The sequence below is a fragment of the Coffea arabica genome, chromosome 3e (genome assembly GCF_036785885.1).
Source record: "Coffea arabica cultivar ET-39 chromosome 3e, Coffea Arabica ET-39 HiFi, whole genome shotgun sequence".
NCBI classification, from domain to species: domain Eukaryota; kingdom Viridiplantae; phylum Streptophyta; class Magnoliopsida; order Gentianales; family Rubiaceae; genus Coffea; species Coffea arabica.
The window spans coordinates 1948456-1966287 of NC_092315.1; the positions used below are offsets into that span (position 1 = coordinate 1948456).

Consider the following 17832-nt stretch of genomic DNA (forward strand, 5'->3'; position numbering starts at 1 on the left):
AAACTATAGATATTTCGCTTCCATCCATTAGCAAATTCCTTCTAATTTTGAGCATCTCCTCTAAATTATATCAGTTCATGATGCGCTAAATATGCCTCCAAGGACGCATTCTACTTGGAACAATTGCACAACTTGATTGAAACTTAACCGCTATCATTCATTGGTTCAAAGTCAAGCTTAAATAGGAAATACACTTCCAAGTAAACAGTAAATATAAGCACTCTCAAAATTCGTTAGCTTAGCATCACTTTTACAGCACTTTCAGATCACGAATAGAGTAGGATCATCATCTTAAATTTGCATTACCAGTATTGGTCCCGGACGCAAATCAAATTATTGTAGCAAAGTGATGAAAAACCACGGCAGGAAAGAACTTTATACCCAGTGGCGACTATTGAGATGAGCGAGTCAGGAGCAATGATAAACATAGATGATCCGTCGTCCGGAGGTGGAATGCAGCTGGCCATCTGCAGAAGAGCTAGGACAAGCACCAAGAGGAGTCCTTTCACATCTGTCTGCTGAACAACAGCAATTTCCCATGAAGACATAGGCAACATGAAATTTCTGACCCTTTTAGTTCAGCTGAGAGAGATTAACTATGAGGGCACATCCTATTTTGCTAGCTAACCTAGGAATATGGATTTGCGTACTGTTTGGTAACTGGCTGAATGAATAAGTTAGACTAATCCCAGGAATGAATTGAATAAATTTTACAATAACTACCAGCCGCCATGAACCAATTGCTTGAATGCCACAAGGGTCGTTCCTTCCTGCATATGCTGCCTCTCTCTTCCTGGTATAGCACTTATAACAAGTTATATATTCTATCCTAAAGTTACAAATGCGTAAATTGACTTCCTCACACTTATTTCCATGTTGCTCCAAAAATTGTTTAGTTTCTTGCATACAGCAGTACTTGCAAATGACTTATCACATTCCCTGTCAGACAAAAGAACGTAGCCTTGGATGGATAACGTTCACAGTGATCTCCCTAATATGAACGTCCACTAAAATGAGCAAAAAGAATTCGAGAGAGGGGTTGGAATGGCAACATAACACTGTAGAACTGCATTCGTTGATTTTATTCCTCATTGAACAAATTCAAGTCTGTTGATGTCAAATTTTAGATATGGTTTCCACATACGAGTTTCTGTGGTAAAGATAAATGAGAACAAACAACTTGATCTCAATACAACTCTTTCTGTCAAATATTTATAGACATATATATACCTGCAAACATGCTGAAATGTTCCAAATAAAATATACTAAAACCACCAAAAGAGCATCACTTTTTCTATAATCAATCATCAATTTCCTCAGGCCTGTGCCAACAGTATCCCAAAGATCAATAAGAGACAGAACGCGGTCGTCAGGAGACCCCAAGGAATTGGGCAAAGCTGGGATATTTTGGTTCCCATCCTAATTCTGCACGAGTTTTTGAATTATTTAATTTCTTCCCTAAAGGATCGCTGGTTCCTGCCACAAGAGGAAAGATTTAAAAGAAAGAAATAGAAGCCAAAAGAAAATTTATCAATTGCATTAGACCATCGTAAGACAACCACATATTGTTGGAAGAGCACTGAATACCTGTGAAGCCCTGAAATTTTTTGCTGAACTTTCCACTTCTTTCTACCAAATCCATCACTTCCCGCCTGAGATAAATTACAAAAGGTTTGTTTAAAGAGAGGAAAAATGTGTAGACACTGTATATAGGTGTTTATTTACATCAAACAGTGAAGAGATGAAATACAGTAATAAACAAAGAAACGTTGCTCTTCCATTAAGATACCTGGATAAGGGATGATTGTCACAGCCCAAAAAGATACGACTGCGAAGTTTCTTCTTCAAGATGACAACAGAAAGTGACGCTGCATCCTGTATGAAGTGCATACATTGAATTAACAACTAATCACAGCCAGGAAATAACGAGGTAAAGGCTTTTTAAGTTTAAAAAGGCAAATAGAAATCTCCATTAAATTGAGAAAAAGAGAAGCTACTGAAGGAAATTGCACCAAGATATGTGAGATTCCAATCATTTCAAAAACCACAAAAATTATAAACATCAAAAGCCTTATGAATTAACAGACTTCATCATTGAAAGTAAACAGGACAGAAAGCAATGGAGTACGGACTATATGTTGCCTAAAAAGAATAACAAGTAAGTACCTCATAGTGTATAAGATTGAGGATGTGATCTGGATGTACGTCAGAAGTCCCTTTGCTCAACCAATAGACATGTGCACCTCTATCTGCTTTGTGCCAATAGTCAAGGTAACAGTGGTTATCATACAAAACTATCATTTGAATCAATATCCATTCCCAGATAATTTCACTGAAACCACATATCAGACTCCAAGAAGGATATGTAGAGTCCAGCTAATCTAACAACACAGCCACCGGCTTCCAGCACCACTTTCTCAGCTTTGAGAAGAACATCTGTCCTGGGGCTCCTTCCAATTGGAACTGCAGGGCTATCCTGCACAGCCATGATGGTGAATGTGTGTCAATAACTAGTAATATTCACAAGTTCAGCATAACAAAGTGAAATGTAGTTATTAAAGAGACTATAGTCCATGAATATTGGTATTACTTCCACTGGGATTCCTATTTCTCAGATTCAGCATGGAAACCTCTTTCAGTAGTAAAAGAAGCAAACCAGAAAAAGTTACCAGAAGCAAAAATGTTGTGTGTTAGATATAAGACCTCATCACATGATCCATTGTCATTGCAGTCATAGGGAGCAGAGCTTGAAGTAAAAAGAAATGAACCTTCCCCACTCCAGTTAGATGCAGCTTCCCTGTTCATTGCTATACAATTTTGGTCAAGTTCAATACTTCAGATGCAGTTCAGTTCACTAAATAATTTGTACATGAAATAGAGTTTAAGACAGCAAAGGCAAATAACAAGTACACAAGCTACTTTATGCAGTAAGAAGTCAACTCAATTAGATGGGGTTAAACGACTTTCATCAGCACTAATAATACACCTTAGCATCTAAGCACTATCTACTCCAGTCAATTTAACTATAGTTGATTTATCAGCAGGAAAACCTATGACAGATAAGTTTGATCCAAGTGTTATACCACTTGAAACAGTAGAAAAGGTAGCGTAACCGTGAAGAGAGAACATGATCTGTAAGGCTACCAAGGATATTAAAAAAGTGAACTTACAAGACAGATTCTCCAAAGCAGACATTCTTTGTTAATAACCTCATCTGACAAAAAGGATCTCACGTTATCTCTTTTTATTTACCCCCACACAACTAATCAAAGTGTGAGTCTTTTAATGCAACAACAACTTTATGTACTTTGAAGTAGTATGGAATATGGACTTAGAAGTAAGCAACTGGGCACAGCACTTGGGTGAAACTTATATATCTCTATGGCAAACTATGAAACAACAAAACCTATCATGTACTATGTTCTTTCTTTCGAAGTTCATTTGCACCATTTCTTCTAGTAATAAAGAATTAGTTTCCCTTTTGACAAGCATCATTTTAAGATTCTCACAGAAAATATGAGAATGGTAATCCAAAAAAAAATACCATCTCAAAGCTACCTGATATCACCAGCATAGTCTGAAGTCTGAGATGGAGGAGCACAAAATATAACATAAGGAAATTTATGAGGCACTTGTGTCCCTTTCACTGATGGCTTGATCCCCATTTCAATCAATTCGGCATGGTGATCTGAAGTAACTGTCTGCCCAAAAATTTGACACCCGGGGTGTTCCTGCATAAGTATATCAATATCTCATTTTCCATACTGACCCATACGGTAACCACTACTACAATGATTTGACTTTCATCAAGAAAATAATGCACAAAAGGGATTATCCAAAGTACACCTCTCTCCATTTTTCAGCCACTAAGCGCCCTAAAACACCTGGTCCAACAATCATCAAGTCATTGGCTCCAACAATTCCTGAGGATGAAGCCTCCAATGTTTCACTTGGTGCACCTTGAGTATCAAAATACAGTACAACAGTAAGGCAAAAGAGTAAAACCAAATTAATTTAATATAACCATATCAGCAAGAACACTATCATCCAAGCATTCCTCCAGATGATAAGGACACTTCCAGACTATATTGTATCCTAGTCAAATGGTGGACAGAAACATCCTCACTGATTCTCGGCATGTTTCTGGACTTCCCAAAAGTTAATTTAACTGAATAACGTGAACTAAAATAAAGTCTTTTTTTTAATATATATATTAGGCTTTCAAAAACCCGGAAAATAACAATTATCACTTATCTAACATATCACAACAATTTGGCCATCCACTCTGTTATCAAAGACCCATAAAAAGTTCATAGCTTTCTCATGAAGATTGATGGTAAGTATATACTTTGAGCATGGAAAAATTAGCTCCTAATAATTTACTAATAACAACAACGACAGCGCTGGACAGGCGCAGCAGAACAGAGCCAAATACTTCAAAAATGGGGAACAACATCCTGGCCTCGTGAGGGAAGCGTACTGGATAGATAACAGTGCCACGTGCCAGTCCACCAACATTATTTGGTGGTTCTTTATTGGCCATTGAGGACTGCCACGCGGTACCTTGCAAGCCAATAGCTTCAGGATTCTCACTCGATAAGGCCTGGTGAGGACTAGAGATCAGCTTGTCATCTAGGTTCAGAGTCAAAAGAAATAATTCGTTTACACTAAAATCTAGACACAACTCTTCTCGCATCATTCCATCAGGGTTATATTTACATAAGGCAGACAGCGTCATACTATACGCTCCAGAAACTGTACAGAATTCTAGCGGAAATGAAATTGCCATCTTGCTATCTTGTATTAAACCATATGCAGATAAGCACTAAAAAGCACAACAGTGCATGTAAAAATCACAAAACTGTACTAAATAGTCCAAAAAGAAAAGAAAAGCATACATATAAGGGGAGTGGCTGGCTATACATCATTTCTGGAGAAATGCGTAAAGGGTGTTTGTGTGTGAAACAGAAACAGAGACAAAGAAAGAACAGGAGATATAATACCTACGGAGGCCATTAAAATTGGAAATGATGAGAAATGACGGTTTCGGTTGAGGCGAGAAGTGGTGAAGCTGGGGAATTTCCTAGAAACTGAGAGACAAATGGCCTTGAAGTCATGGAAGAAAGTAGTGGAATTGGAGCGTGGGTTTGGGGATTGGGAATGCGGCAGGACTAGAGAAGCAACAGCAGCAGCATTGTTGGAGAAGCAATCTTGGCTGACCATTGACATTCGTCTTCTAGGAAAAAAGGGTGGATTAGGTGGATAGATAGATGATCTGTATTCTACATGGTACTCCTGGTAGTAAGATACTCCTAAAAGTACAACCCCTCCGCAAACACATACACACACACCCCTCCCCCCCTGCTGTCCTCTCCTTCTTATTATTATTATTATTATTTTATCAATTATCACTTTTTATCTATAATATTCTACACTATTTATCTATAATATCCTATACTGTTCTAATCTAAGAGGAGACTCAACTGAGTCTAAGGAAATTAGGGGTGTGCAAAATCGAAAAATTCCGATTTACCGAGCGAATTCGAATTGAATTCGGAATTTTCGAAATCGGTAAATCGGAAATCGGAATCGAATTCGGGTTTTCCGAATTCATATATTTCGAATTTGGTTCGAATTCGGTAATGGAGTTTTTCAAATCGGAATTCGAATTCCGATTTCGAATTCAAATTCGTTTTTAATATATAAATATATTTTTATACATGTAATATAAAATTTATACTATATAATATTATATAAAATTTATATAATATAATATAATTTTATATTATATTATAAATTTTATATTATATAATAAATATAATAAATTTTATATTATATAATAATATATAAATTTTTCCGAATTCGGTGAAATCGGAATTTACCGAATTCCGAATTGAATTCGGTACGAATTCGAATTCGGAATTGGTGAATTCGAAATCGAATTCGGTCGAATTATCAGATACCAAAATTTCGAAAAATTCCGAATTCAAACTTCCGAATTACCGATTTCGAATTCGATGCACACCCCTAAAGGAAATCGATGGAGACTGAACCACCACCAAACCAGAAGGATCCACTACGCAGATGTCTGAATTTTTTAAAAAGTCACTTAATATGATAATTGATGAGAGACACCTCACCAAATTTTAATGGCTTAGGTTCCGTTTGATAAAGATGAATCTGAATTCTGAAATCTGAATGCTGAAATAATTAGTTTACTGAATTTTAACCACTGAAAAGAAATATATAAATGTCCGAATTTTAATGATGAACCTATTTATACTATTTGATAAACATTTATAAGTGAATGTTTAATAAGTTAAATTTAACAATTTTGCCCTTATATCTTTTCATCCAAAAAAGAAATAGAACCTATGATTTCATTAGCTTAAAATTTTTAGGTATGAAAATGACAATGTGTGTGTTTGGATTGTAAGTTATTTGAAATATTTTTACTGTAGCACTTTTTGTGATGTGATGTATGTGAGATAAAAAAGTAATTGGAAAGATAAAAAGGTGTATTGAAAATTGTAATGGTGATGTCAGCAAATATATTTGGCCAAATAATTGGCTGTCCAAACACACTTATTTATTTTTAAATCAAATTAATATAAAAGATGAAATATATTATATGATAAGTATGGAGAAGATTTGACAGTCATTAAAATAAAATAAGGTAGATTTGGTAGATAAAATAAGGTAGTTGAAGTAATTCTATTGATTCTTATCAGAATTAAGCATTCAGTTAGGATTCCTGTGCTGAAAAAAATACACACAAGTTCAGCACTACTTAACAAATTCAACAAATAAATTTTTATTTATCAAACATTCAAAATATTTGAATGTCTAAAAAAATTCAGATTCAACACTTTTTTATATTATCAAACAGATCCTCAGAGGTGGTCACCAGCCTTTCCTTATTTACTAGGAGTAGTGTATAAAATTGGGGGTGATTTAGGTTCTTCTGGCCTACTACGACTACGAGGAGTACTTATTAAGTCACTGCCACGGACACTCCCTCCACCTCACAGACGCAAGAAATTTTTTTAATAAAGAAATAGTCGTCATTATTGACTAACTGAGCCAGTCACTGGATGATTGACATCCATATCCATGTGTTATCTAATGATTGGCTGGCTCGATCGGTTGAATCGGAACCGATCAGAAGACATCATCGAATTCTCCTAGAAACTCGATAGGTAAAAATTCGGTCAAATCCAATAGAAGATCAGGCTGAACCACGGCAAACCATAGAAACTGGTGAAAACCGGGATATTACATTGCGTGGAGAAGAGAAATGGATGTGGAAGTGGGAGCCAGCATCATATGATTGGGCCATCGCAAAAGAAAATCAGATAAGGTGAATGAATCTTCTACTCTACCACGAGACTAGACTAGAAGAAGCCGATTGGGCAATTTCAAGAAAAGACCCTCAAGACGTGTTCGGTGTTTTGTTGATGAGAATTAACTCAATTAAGTACTCACCAGTGAATGGTCCAGCGGCAGCGTCTCTCACCAGTAAACCTTGAGGTCATAAGTTCGAGTCTCCGCTCCGCTGAATTCCTCCGCGCACTTAATATGTTCGAGCCGGGTTGGGGTGCCGGGCCCGAGCCGCAGGGAATTAGTCGGGTCTCGTAAGGATTGATCGGGACACCCCTGTGTCGAAAAAAAAAAAAAAAAGTACTCAGGTTAATGCTGGCCATGATGATTCAGGTTTGCGTCAGTCTTTGACTTGCTGAACGGGCTTCAAGATCATGCGCTCTTGTATCCTCACAAAGCCCCAAAATGATGGATGGGCCTTCAGCCTTTCACAAATTTATACTAGCACTACTTAGTTAGGAGAATTTGTCCTAGTCTTCGTTCTGAATTAATCCAAGTTCATTAAACTTTGAAGATCATAGATCAGCCCAAGATTTTTCTTTGATGTAATTGAACGGAGGAAGGCAAGGGGAAGTAGAGCTAGTTCATAAATTATACTAATGCATTTTGGTCGATTCTTTTATTAACGGCAGAATTTGAGGTAGATCATGCATTCATGTATAACCTCCGGATTATACCTAACCAAAGAAAAAGCATCATCATTAAAAATGGTCAATCAACCGGTTGGTTGCTACACTTTCAAGAGTGCTAATGTTGCGTCGCTTTACTTGCATTTCCTTGACAAGGGGACATCGCACAATAAGAAGAAAGTTAGCCGCAACCAACACAATTATGTGCCTTGCTTTTGTTACCAACACACTTTGTAGTGCAGAACTAAAATTATACTCTAGTCCATGATCTTTTTTATTGTTATATATGTTTTTTTAACCTCACTTCACCTTCAGCTGGAGTAAGAAACATAGTACGTAGTACTATATTACTAGTAGAATACATTTTGACTATGCGCATCTACTACATTTTGACTATGGCGCAAAAGGGGTGCTCCGTGTGACAAACTGCACAGTCAAGTCAAGATTAGGCATGTCAATGAGTCGGGTATTATTCAAATTCAATCCAGATCCAATATATATTGGGTAGGATTTAATTTCTCAAATCCAAACCCTACTCAGATCCAGACCCTATGAGAAAGTCGTGAATCTGGGTAGGATCTAATTTTCTAGAATTCATATCCAAATCCAGACTAATTAAATTAATTCTAAGGTCATTATTTTTTTCTTGGTCCTTCAGTGAAGAACAAGGAGTTGGAAATCGGAATCTAACCTTACACATTGTCAAAAGAATCCGTAACAATCATACTAGGTGCAAAAGGGTTTAGTATGATGCAATCATGGAGATATTCTTGATGTCTTGGCTTACATGCTAACTTAAGGCATATAAGTACTTACATACTGATAGATCAACTTTCAATAGACATGTACGTTGATCTGCCCTTAGTTTAAAGGTCAAGGAATATTGGTTGTAGCATATAACTATAATGCCAACAACCATGACTGCAATTGGAAGTCACTTTCATCTCTCTAATCCTCCATGGATTAGTTGCAGAGATAGATAAACCTGCCGGGGAATGGTAGAAAAACACCAAGAAGTTAAAAGGGTCTGCAGTATAACGCAACATAAGCTTACCTACCCTAACAAACCTGTTGGTTTTTTTTTTTATCTTATCCTTATTCAATACGTTTGAAATGGGGTCAACATCTGGGTCCGGACATTGACCCCTCAATCCCAACCCCAAGATTGTGTGTTTCTTGAAAATTTCTGGGTTATTTAGATCAAATAACTTATAGTAAAAGATTTTGTAGCCTGGTTCTTTTAAAATTGCTATATATATATATATTCTTGTATAAGCCTTGAGCTTTTTGGGGAGGCAGATTGGCGGGTGGTGGGGATTGGAGGGGGTGGACCGGACTGTTGTCTCCACCAATTGCCAACAAACAAACCATCTTTAAGCTAGCTATAGATTGGTGTCTTCACAAGACATTGAGTTTAATTAATAATTTGATTGCAATAATATATGTTTGTCGTTTTGGCATGCCAAATTTATAATGACATGCAATGCTGGAGCATACAAAATTACAGAAGTGAGGGGTTTCTTGGAGGATTAGAGGAATTGCATGCTTTGGTCACGTAAAACAAACGCCAATAAGAATCTGCCAACATGCATGATGAACAAAAGATTAAATACTTCAGGAAATCATGTGGTATAATGACTTTCATCAGTGTAAAGCCTCACCTTAATTATACTTGATGATGCACTGCTACAATTAATAAATGTCTACATCCATGAGGAGAATACGTTTACCTTCACTAATATATACTTTTCCATTTTCTCGAATTTTTTTTTTTAAAAAAAAAACACTTTTTTTTTCATATGAAAGAACAATTTAACATGGAAAAGAAATCCTAAAGTTATATCTTAAATTAAGTCAAACCAAAAGTACTTGATGTCTAAGTGCAATTGGAAACTGTAATTTTTTCGTGGAGGACAGTAATAAATAAAGGTCTTGCAGAAGTCATAACAAATAATTCATCCCTAAACACTGTACAATACTTGGCCTTTTTGGTCAAGTTTAACTTTCTTTAAAAGGAGGAAAAGGCGATTCACCATGGCTTTTTATGGATAATAATTCCCAACTGGAAAGGACTTGGACGTAGGAAACTGAAACATTAATTGGGCCTTGATTATTTATTTTTTCTTTCAAAAAAAAAAGAGATGAACAAGCAATTTATTATTAATCACACAAAACTTTTCATTTCAATTAGTACTCCTAAAACAACATGGTAATTAATGGTAAAAGCCTTTTGTAGTTAACTCCATCGAAAGCTTAGACAACAGCAACAACTTTGTAGTGTCTCATGTCAATATTGCCATATTATATTTTCTGAGGTAATTTGCACAGTGTTAATTTTGTATATAAAACTTCCCTTTTAAAAAAAATGTGTAAAACTAAACTTAGAAAATAAACAAATTTCTTGTGCATTAAACACACCTCATTTTAGATAATCACAATTTGCATGCATTAAACACACCTCAAAGTTCTTGTGCATTTAGCAATTAAAGGCTCTAATCCTTGAAAACCCTTGAAGAGATCAAAATCAGGGTGCCTTCTCCGAGATAAAAATCTTGTATGTGCTCACATGTCCACGAAGCTAAACATATACTATTAGATGGTAATTAAGTATTTTATCCCATGACAAATTGAGCCAAGTATGCTTTCAGTGTTTTTGATTCACCAATCTAGAGATTAATTGTTAATTGGTAAAAGAAAAACTGAGGTCCAAATCTCATAACAGTAGCTGTCGAGCAATCACGTTACCACATGCATTACTTTCAAGTGTCATTTATTAGTTTTTCTAACTCAGTGCAAAACATGAATTAATGAATAAACTATCCTTTCAATAAAATCAAAACGTTAAATAGCTATTCATGAAGACGTAAGACCAACCAAAATGCTTCCTGATCATGACGAAGCATTTCATTCATATTATGGAGACAAAACAATGATCAGTTGCAGAGCTAGCTAATCACTGTCAATGTCTACTTTGTAAAAAGATGATTAAACAAAAGATTGGCTGTTCTTCACAGTCAAAATAAAACGCCAGAATTCCTCTGACTTTCAAGTTTTTTTTTTCTAGGCTTGATAATTCCACGTTCCAATAGTTCTCTTTTTTTTCTTTTTTTTTTTTGTGTTTGTGGACAAACTTGTATGGCTGCTAAAGACTTTTTGAAAAGATTTTCTATAGCCACTAGTGGGGACAGGAAATTTAGCTCACTTAAACTTCAAAAAATTCAGATATTCATTATATGTACTTCATTATTGCTTAAAGATATTAGGTCCAAAAATTAATGATAGACTAGAATCATAAAATAGATTAATAGTACATCAACATTTCACTTAAAAGAAAAAAAAAAAAAGAAAATCAGCGCAAGTATATGCTATAAAAGTTGGAGTGAAAAATCTAAGGCTTTGTTTGGATTGCCCGTTTCCGTCGAAAAATTACGTCGTTTTCCGTGATCACATTTCCCTATTACCTTTTTTCCTCACATATATCAAATCGCTACAGTAATTTTTCCATGAAAAATCACGGAAAATGCAATCCAAACACAACCTAAAGTTTTTTCCCACTCTCAAATTTTTATTATTAGAGTCTGATTAAAATGTATATACTAGTCGATCAATTTTATTTAAAGATAAAAATAGGAAAGTTAGAAGCTGAGAAGGGATTTGGGGCAGGGACGGTCATCAGTATGACCGTCCCTGCACGGTTCATGGTCCAGATTGGACCTCAAAAAAATGTGCGGCTCAGATAACAAGTGGTAACTCGATTTCCGCGCCAAGTGTGGGGCCCACCACTATCTGTTGTGAAAATACAACCTGTGGAAAAAAAATTACACGGTGAACAAAAGAAGTTACGCGCTGTTGATGAAGAGGAAATTTGCCAGCAACCGTCCCTGCCCCGAGTCCGCTGAGAAGGGACTTGAAGCCGTCGCAATCGCCTTCCATTTTTTGTTTTTGTTGGTTTCCCCGGGGTCCGTCTCTCCTCTCTTTCTCTCGCATCTCCTTAAAGTCTCTGTCAGTCAATAATATACACAACAGACCCCTTTCCAACTCTTCCATTTTTTATTTTCCACAAAGAAAAAGAAATCCAATAACTTTATTCTTTTCTCCACAGTGGAATTCAACTTTGTAACACTAATACAAAATTCCAATCTTTAAATTCGAACCAAAAAAAAAGGAAGAAAAGAACCTCATAAAGGCTTAAAGTTACCAATGTTTTACTCTACATTTGCCTTTACCTTCCTTGAATACTAGTGCACTAGCTGCTAGCACATTTTTTTGACCGCCATAAATTGTGGGCTTAAATCAAAATCATTGCTGCTTCTACTTTCTTGGGCAAGAAATTAAGGGTTCTTCAATCAACAACTCACATTATTTGCTGTAATGTACATTTATCTCATTATATGTCCTCAGCTGCTCGAAATTTAGCTGTATATTTGTATTTTGTAGCTGAAAGAGTATTTATTATTGCTCAGTTGCATATACTAAAGTATTAGTCCTACCCCATCTGCTTATTCATTGTGTAAATGTTGTCTTAGGTGTAAGTATTGTGTAAAGTTCCAATCTTTGTGGATATTTGCCGTCTTAGAAAAATCCCATTTGGTTTTCTGGTTTTGTGATGTGTAAGTTTTTAGGTGCATTGCATGTCAGATTGTTCCTCGTGTTTGATTTTGAAGTCCTGAGTTTTGGGAATTTGGAAGAGGGAAAAAGAGTCAGGAGTCTGATGAGAAATGAGGGGTAAATTTTGGGAAAGATGGGCTGTGTATTTGGTAAGCAGATTTCATCTTCAGGACCACCTCGTGGAGAGGTGGTGGTAGGTGGGAAGGGAAGGGAGAAAGAGGGGGAAAGAGATTTGGCTGTGTCATCAGAGAGGGGAGAGAAAGTTGGGGTGGTTGGTGGTGGGGAAGGAGGGGGAGGAGGAGGTAGTGGTGGTGAAGTTCAAAATGGTGGAGATCATGAGGAAAAGAAGGATGGAAGTGCTCGGCCACGTGGTGAGAGGAGGCGGTCTAGGCCGAATCCGAGGTTAAGTAATCCGCCTAAGCATATTCACGGAGAGCAAGTGGCCGCAGGATGGCCCTCGTGGCTCTCCGCGGTGGCTGGGGAGGCAATCAATGGGTGGACTCCTCGGCGGGCTGATACTTTTGAGAAACTTGACAAGGCAAGCTATGCTTACTTAATTTGGCAATCTTGATTTGTTTTTGGATTTAATGACTCATTATTTGCTTCTAATGAAAATGAAAATAAATGTCTGATTTGGTCATTGCATTTCTGCATGTTTTGTTTTTGTTGCTATTAGATTGGGCAAGGTACTTATAGCAATGTGTACAAAGCAAGAGATTCGATAACAGGGAAAATTGTGGCACTAAAAAAGGTGCGCTTTGATAATTTGGAGCCTGAGAGTGTGAGATTCATGGCTAGGGAAATTTTGATTTGCCGCCGTTTGGATCATCCTAATGTTGTGAAGTTGCAAGGGCTAGTGACCTCGAGGATGTCATGCAGTTTGTACCTTGTGTTTGATTACATGGACCATGATTTGGCAGGGCTGGCTGCAAGTCCAGGGATCAAGTTTACAGAACCTCAGGTACCATTCTTTATGTTTACTTGCTATCATTTGAAGCATTTAGCTGGAAGTGTTTGGACAGTGTTGCTTATTTTCGTTCGACGAATGATGAATACGTAGGTCAAGTGTTTCATGCATCAGCTACTGTCAGGGCTTGAACACTGCCATAACCGTCATGTATTACATCGTGACATTAAGGGGTCAAATCTTCTTATTGACGGTGGAGGAGTCTTAAAAATTGCTGATTTTGGGTTAGCTTCCTTCTTCGATCCTAATCACAAGCAACCCATGACTAGCCGGGTTGTTACTCTATGGTACAGACCGCCAGAACTTCTTCTTGGAGCTACGTACTATGGTGTAGGAGTGGACCTTTGGAGTGCTGGCTGCATTTTAGCAGAGTTATTGGCTGGGAAGCCCATAATGCCAGGTCGGACTGAGGTAAATTTTGACTTTCTTATTCAACTGCACATTAATTTGGTGTTCTTTCATGACAAAATAAGTTCATTGTAATGCTTGTTTTACTTCTCACCATAGTGATCGAGCACAATATTGCAGCTTCCATTGAAATTTTTATCTGGAAGGCTGGCAACTGAATCTTCCATGAATCTCTTGAATTTGAACTTCAAACCTAGCTTCCTATTCTAGAGAAAAGTGACTTACATAGAGAGTTCTTTGTTACATTGAATCTGAATGTAAGTTGTTGCGTCCTGATTGTTGGGTGTTGATTTGCACAGTTTCTGTACCTGTTGAATATTTGTCAGCTCACATGCAATGAGGTTTTCTTATAGCACGACAGTAAGCATAATAAATTCAACTTATATCAGATAGGGATCTTATTATCTTGACCGCATAAACAAGAATACTGGTACCGGTGCTATTTGCGTTCACCATAATTACCGTGATAGCTTCTGTGGCTAATTTGAAATTTGTTGCTAGAGTTATTGTGTTGCATTTTTTAGAGCATCACTGCTTTTTGGTAGCTAGCCTAAAAATTGCCGTAAATGAATTTATTGAATATGTTTGCAACAATTAGGTCGAACAGCTGCACAAGATATTCAAGCTATGTGGTTCACCTTCGGAAGAGTATTGGAAAAAGTCAAAACTACCACATGCAACCATATTCAAGCCACAACACTCATATAAACGATGTATAGCAGAAACATTTAAGGATTTCCCACCTTCGTCACTGCCGTTAATTGAGACTCTACTTGCAATTGATCCAGCTGAACGTCAAACTGCAACAGCTGCATTAAATAGAGAAGTGAGCTTCTATCTCTTTCTTATATTTCTTTGTTTATGTTTGCCATGATTTTTCATATTGTGGATCTTAAAGTCAAACCAGTTCTCTGGTCAGATTAGCTACTAATAGAAGTGTAATCTTGGAGCTATGAGCTTCACATGAAATAAAAATGTCAGATTTTCCTTTGAATAACAAGATACTACGCTTCTGTAACAACATAAATGAGTTGTATAATTTGACACAGTTGAAATGTAGGTACAAGTAGACTAGAATAACGTCCCTGTCCCCTCCCAAATCTGCGGACCACCAAAAGGACAATATATATATGTAAGTAGACCAGAATAACCTCCCTCCCCCCTCCCACGGCCCCAGACCACAAAAAGGACAATATGTGTGTGTGTGTGTGTGTGTGTGACAATAAAATAAGAAGCAAGAAATTCTTCAACTTCCTCAACACTACATTTTAGCCTAACCTTGTAGCCTTCCTACTTTTCTCAAGAATAATACAAGTAGGATCCTTTAATTCAAGGTTTGTAAGTTGATATATATTGTAACTTTTCAGCGAGGATCATGCTAACATTTATTTTGTGTGTGTGCGTGTCCTTTTTTTTCAGTTTTTCACGACTAAACCTTATGCTTGTGAGCCTTCCAGTCTTCCAAAATATCCACCAAGTAAAGAGATGGATGCTAAACGGCGGGATGAAGAAGCTAGAAGGTTTGAGCCTACTGAAGTTCCTGTTGTCTGCAAGTTTTTATTGAGTCTGCTGATATTACTATGGGCCCCTTCTTCCTAAACAAAAATTCATCCATGTGCATTTCTAGTTGTGCCTGTTTGCTTGCTTCAGTAATCTATAATCATGTCTGCGCAAAAGTATAATAATTACCTGATGTAATTAATACTATTATGAAAAAATTCAATATGCTAGTTGAATTCTTGGGATCCAATCTGGTGAGTAACATGAAGTTGGATGTATATTGTATGTTTGCTTTTAACATTTCTGAATGTTATATACATTACCTGCAATAACTTGTTCGAATTGTAGACTAAGAGCTGCTGGTCGAGTCAATGTCGATGGTACAAAGAAATCACGAATGCGTGATCGTGCAGTGAGGGCAATTCCTGCTCCGGAAGCCAATGCTGAGCTACAAGCCAACATTGATGTAAGTGCAGCAACAAACAAAACAGAATAAAATAAAATAATATAAAGACAGCACAAATAAGTCAATAACATATCATCTTTCAGCAATATCTTGTGTATTTTTATTTTCATTTTACTGTCATTCCGGCTTCAACAATTCAAATTTGAAATCTTTGCTAGTACTTTTGTGTTTGCGTCGCCTTCTGATCCCTCCCCCACCCTTCTTTTTGGTGGTGGATGAATATTGAAAATCATGTTTGCATCATGAAAGAGAGAAAAATAGCTGGAGTTCTTTGCTGATGTTTTGAACAATTACAGTGGGTGTCCTGATTTTCCTGAAACGTTGGAAACACCTTAGAAACATGTTGCCTAGACATATTGATCTGATTTTGACTTCCAGGAAAATCAAAGCAATTGTTTGATGACTTCAAAATGCTCCTTCACAACTCAAAATGACAAGCTTATTTTTCTGTCCCCCTGAAACAGAGACGGCGTCTAATTACACATGCAAATGCAAAGAGCAAGAGTGAAAAGTTTCCTCCACCACACCAAGATGGAACACTTGGTTATCGTCTCGGTTCTTCACATCACATTGATTCAGCCTTTGATACTTCTGATGTCCCATTCAGTTCTATGAACTTTTCTTATGAAAAGGAGCCAATACAAACGTGGTCAGGCCCACTGGGGGACCCTGCTACTAACGGTTCTGCTAGAAGAAAGTCAAAACCATCAAAGAAAGACTGGCGTACAAAAAAGAAAGAAAAGATGTAATAAAGTGTTAGTTTTCAAACTTGCTTGGAGGGAGAACAAAAGATTATGCAAAGAAAATTGCAGAATAGTGCCTTAAATCTAGGCTGTTAAATTGTCAAACTGCATACTGAGGTAAACTATCCTTCAATCCATCTTATTCTTTTGAACAGAGGAAAATTTCATCTAGTAATGTACATGTTTAATTTTTTTTTTCACTTCCATTAATGAATGCTATTTAGGTCAGTGAAATTAGTAAATGTTCTTCAAATGAGGGTTTAAATATTAGGTTTACTTGTTTACACCATCAATTCCAGGATTTTAGTTACTATTTTCAGATTGCTGCAGATTTTCCTTCCATCACCTCTTGTATATGTGACTCTGGTCTCCCTATCTCTGTGGACCATAAAAATCTTTGTAATTCTCGTCTTTTGAGTTTCAACAATCATAGTATCATCCCTTAGAAAGTTGAAGGTTATGATTCTTTTTGCTTGTTTAGTTTGTAAAAGTTAGTTTTTTGGCTCATGAATGCCATATTGGCCCTGTAATGGCATGAGCACTATAAAAATGTTGGGGCAGACTAAAGCTCATTCAATCAGTTTTTAAAGTGCTTCAGCAGGCAATAATTACACTCCAATGTGCTGGTCTTTCTTCAGTCGCCAACTTGAATTTAGTTGGTGATGAATATGAGCCACGGTTCCGTATACCGATTGAAACTGCCTTACTTTAGTCTCTTTCTGTGAAGACTTGTGTACAACGAGCCAACATAGATGTAACAACAACTTTGAATAGCATTATGACTCTGCTCAGTTCTTTTCCACCAGAATTTGTGGTGAATTTCCAAGTATTCATATAGAAACTTTGAGTAATGCATAATAAATAAGCCATTGATGTATCCAAATAAGGGAAAAAAAAGGGTTAAAAACAAAAAAACCTCCTGTGGTATACTTAATACATAGAAAAATCTCTCGTGGTTTCAAAACATACAAAAAGACACCTTATATTTTAAATTAAATTGTAAATTAATAGAATTCGTTAAATTTAACGAAAATGACGGTCTCAGCCGTTAAACTTATCAGATTCCGTTAAGTTTACCGTTAAATTTATCGAATTCTGTTAAGTTTTCCGTTAAATTTATCGGATTCCGTT

At 36.6% G+C, this 17832-nt stretch overlaps 2 protein-coding genes across 4 annotated transcripts; one reads left to right on the forward strand and one right to left on the reverse strand.

Annotated features, from left to right (window-relative positions):
* Positions 1-1053: 1053 nt before the first annotated feature.
* On the reverse strand, positions 1054-5314 carry LOC113738139 (uncharacterized). 3 transcript variants are annotated; one of them, XM_072084210.1, is made up of 9 exons: positions 5004-5314; positions 3847-3959; positions 3559-3731; positions 2704-2797; positions 2365-2476; positions 2167-2255; positions 1790-1875; positions 1588-1652; positions 1054-1476 (listed from the first exon to the last, which is right to left on the reverse strand). In XM_072084210.1, the coding sequence occupies exons 1-9, from the start codon at positions 5227-5229 to the stop codon at positions 1370-1372; spliced, it is 1065 nt and encodes a 354-aa protein (XP_071940311.1). In that variant the 5' UTR covers positions 5230-5314; the 3' UTR covers positions 1054-1369. The 3 variants fall into 3 exon arrangements, with proteins under 3 accessions (XP_071940311.1, XP_071940312.1, XP_071940313.1); XM_072084211.1 differs by having other exon boundaries at positions 4899-5007; XM_072084212.1 differs by lacking the exon at positions 5004-5314 and adding an exon at positions 4481-4658.
* Positions 5315-12031: 6717 nt separating this feature from the next.
* Positions 12032-16943, forward strand: LOC113738140 (probable serine/threonine-protein kinase At1g54610). The gene is made up of 7 exons (XM_027265334.2): positions 12032-13155; positions 13294-13578; positions 13678-13995; positions 14591-14818; positions 15412-15512; positions 15841-15958; positions 16423-16943. Exons 1-7 carry the CDS (start codon positions 12751-12753, stop codon positions 16705-16707), a joined length of 1740 nt encoding a protein of 579 aa, XP_027121135.1. The 5' UTR covers positions 12032-12750; the 3' UTR covers positions 16708-16943.
* Positions 16944-17832: the final 889 nt, after the last annotated feature.

What these genes read in the sequence shown, in the direction of transcription:
- LOC113738140 (XM_027265334.2), top strand. Translation starts at nt 12,751, where the DNA reads ATGGGCTGTGTATTTGGTAAGCAGATTTCATCTTCAGGACCACCTCGT. An exon ending in TAATGCCAGGTCGGACTGAG is followed by an intron (nt 13,996 to 14,590) that starts GTAAATTTTGAC and finishes TGCAACAATTAG; the next exon opens with GTCGAACAGCTGCACAAGAT. An exon ending in CAGCTGCATTAAATAGAGAA is followed by an intron (nt 14,819 to 15,411) that starts GTGAGCTTCTAT and finishes CTTTTTTTTCAG; the next exon opens with TTTTTCACGACTAAACCTTA.
- LOC113738139 (XM_072084210.1), bottom strand. Translation starts at nt 5,229, where the DNA reads ATGTCAATGGTCAGCCAAGATTGCTTCTCCAACAATGCTGCTGCTGTT. An exon ending in GACTATGCTGGTGATATCAG is followed by an intron (nt 2,798 to 3,558) that starts GTAGCTTTGAGA and finishes AGCAATGAACAG; the next exon opens with GGAAGCTGCATCTAACTGGA. An exon ending in TCAATCTTATACACTATGAG is followed by an intron (nt 1,876 to 2,166) that starts GTACTTACTTGT and finishes CACTTCATACAG; the next exon opens with GATGCAGCGTCACTTTCTGT.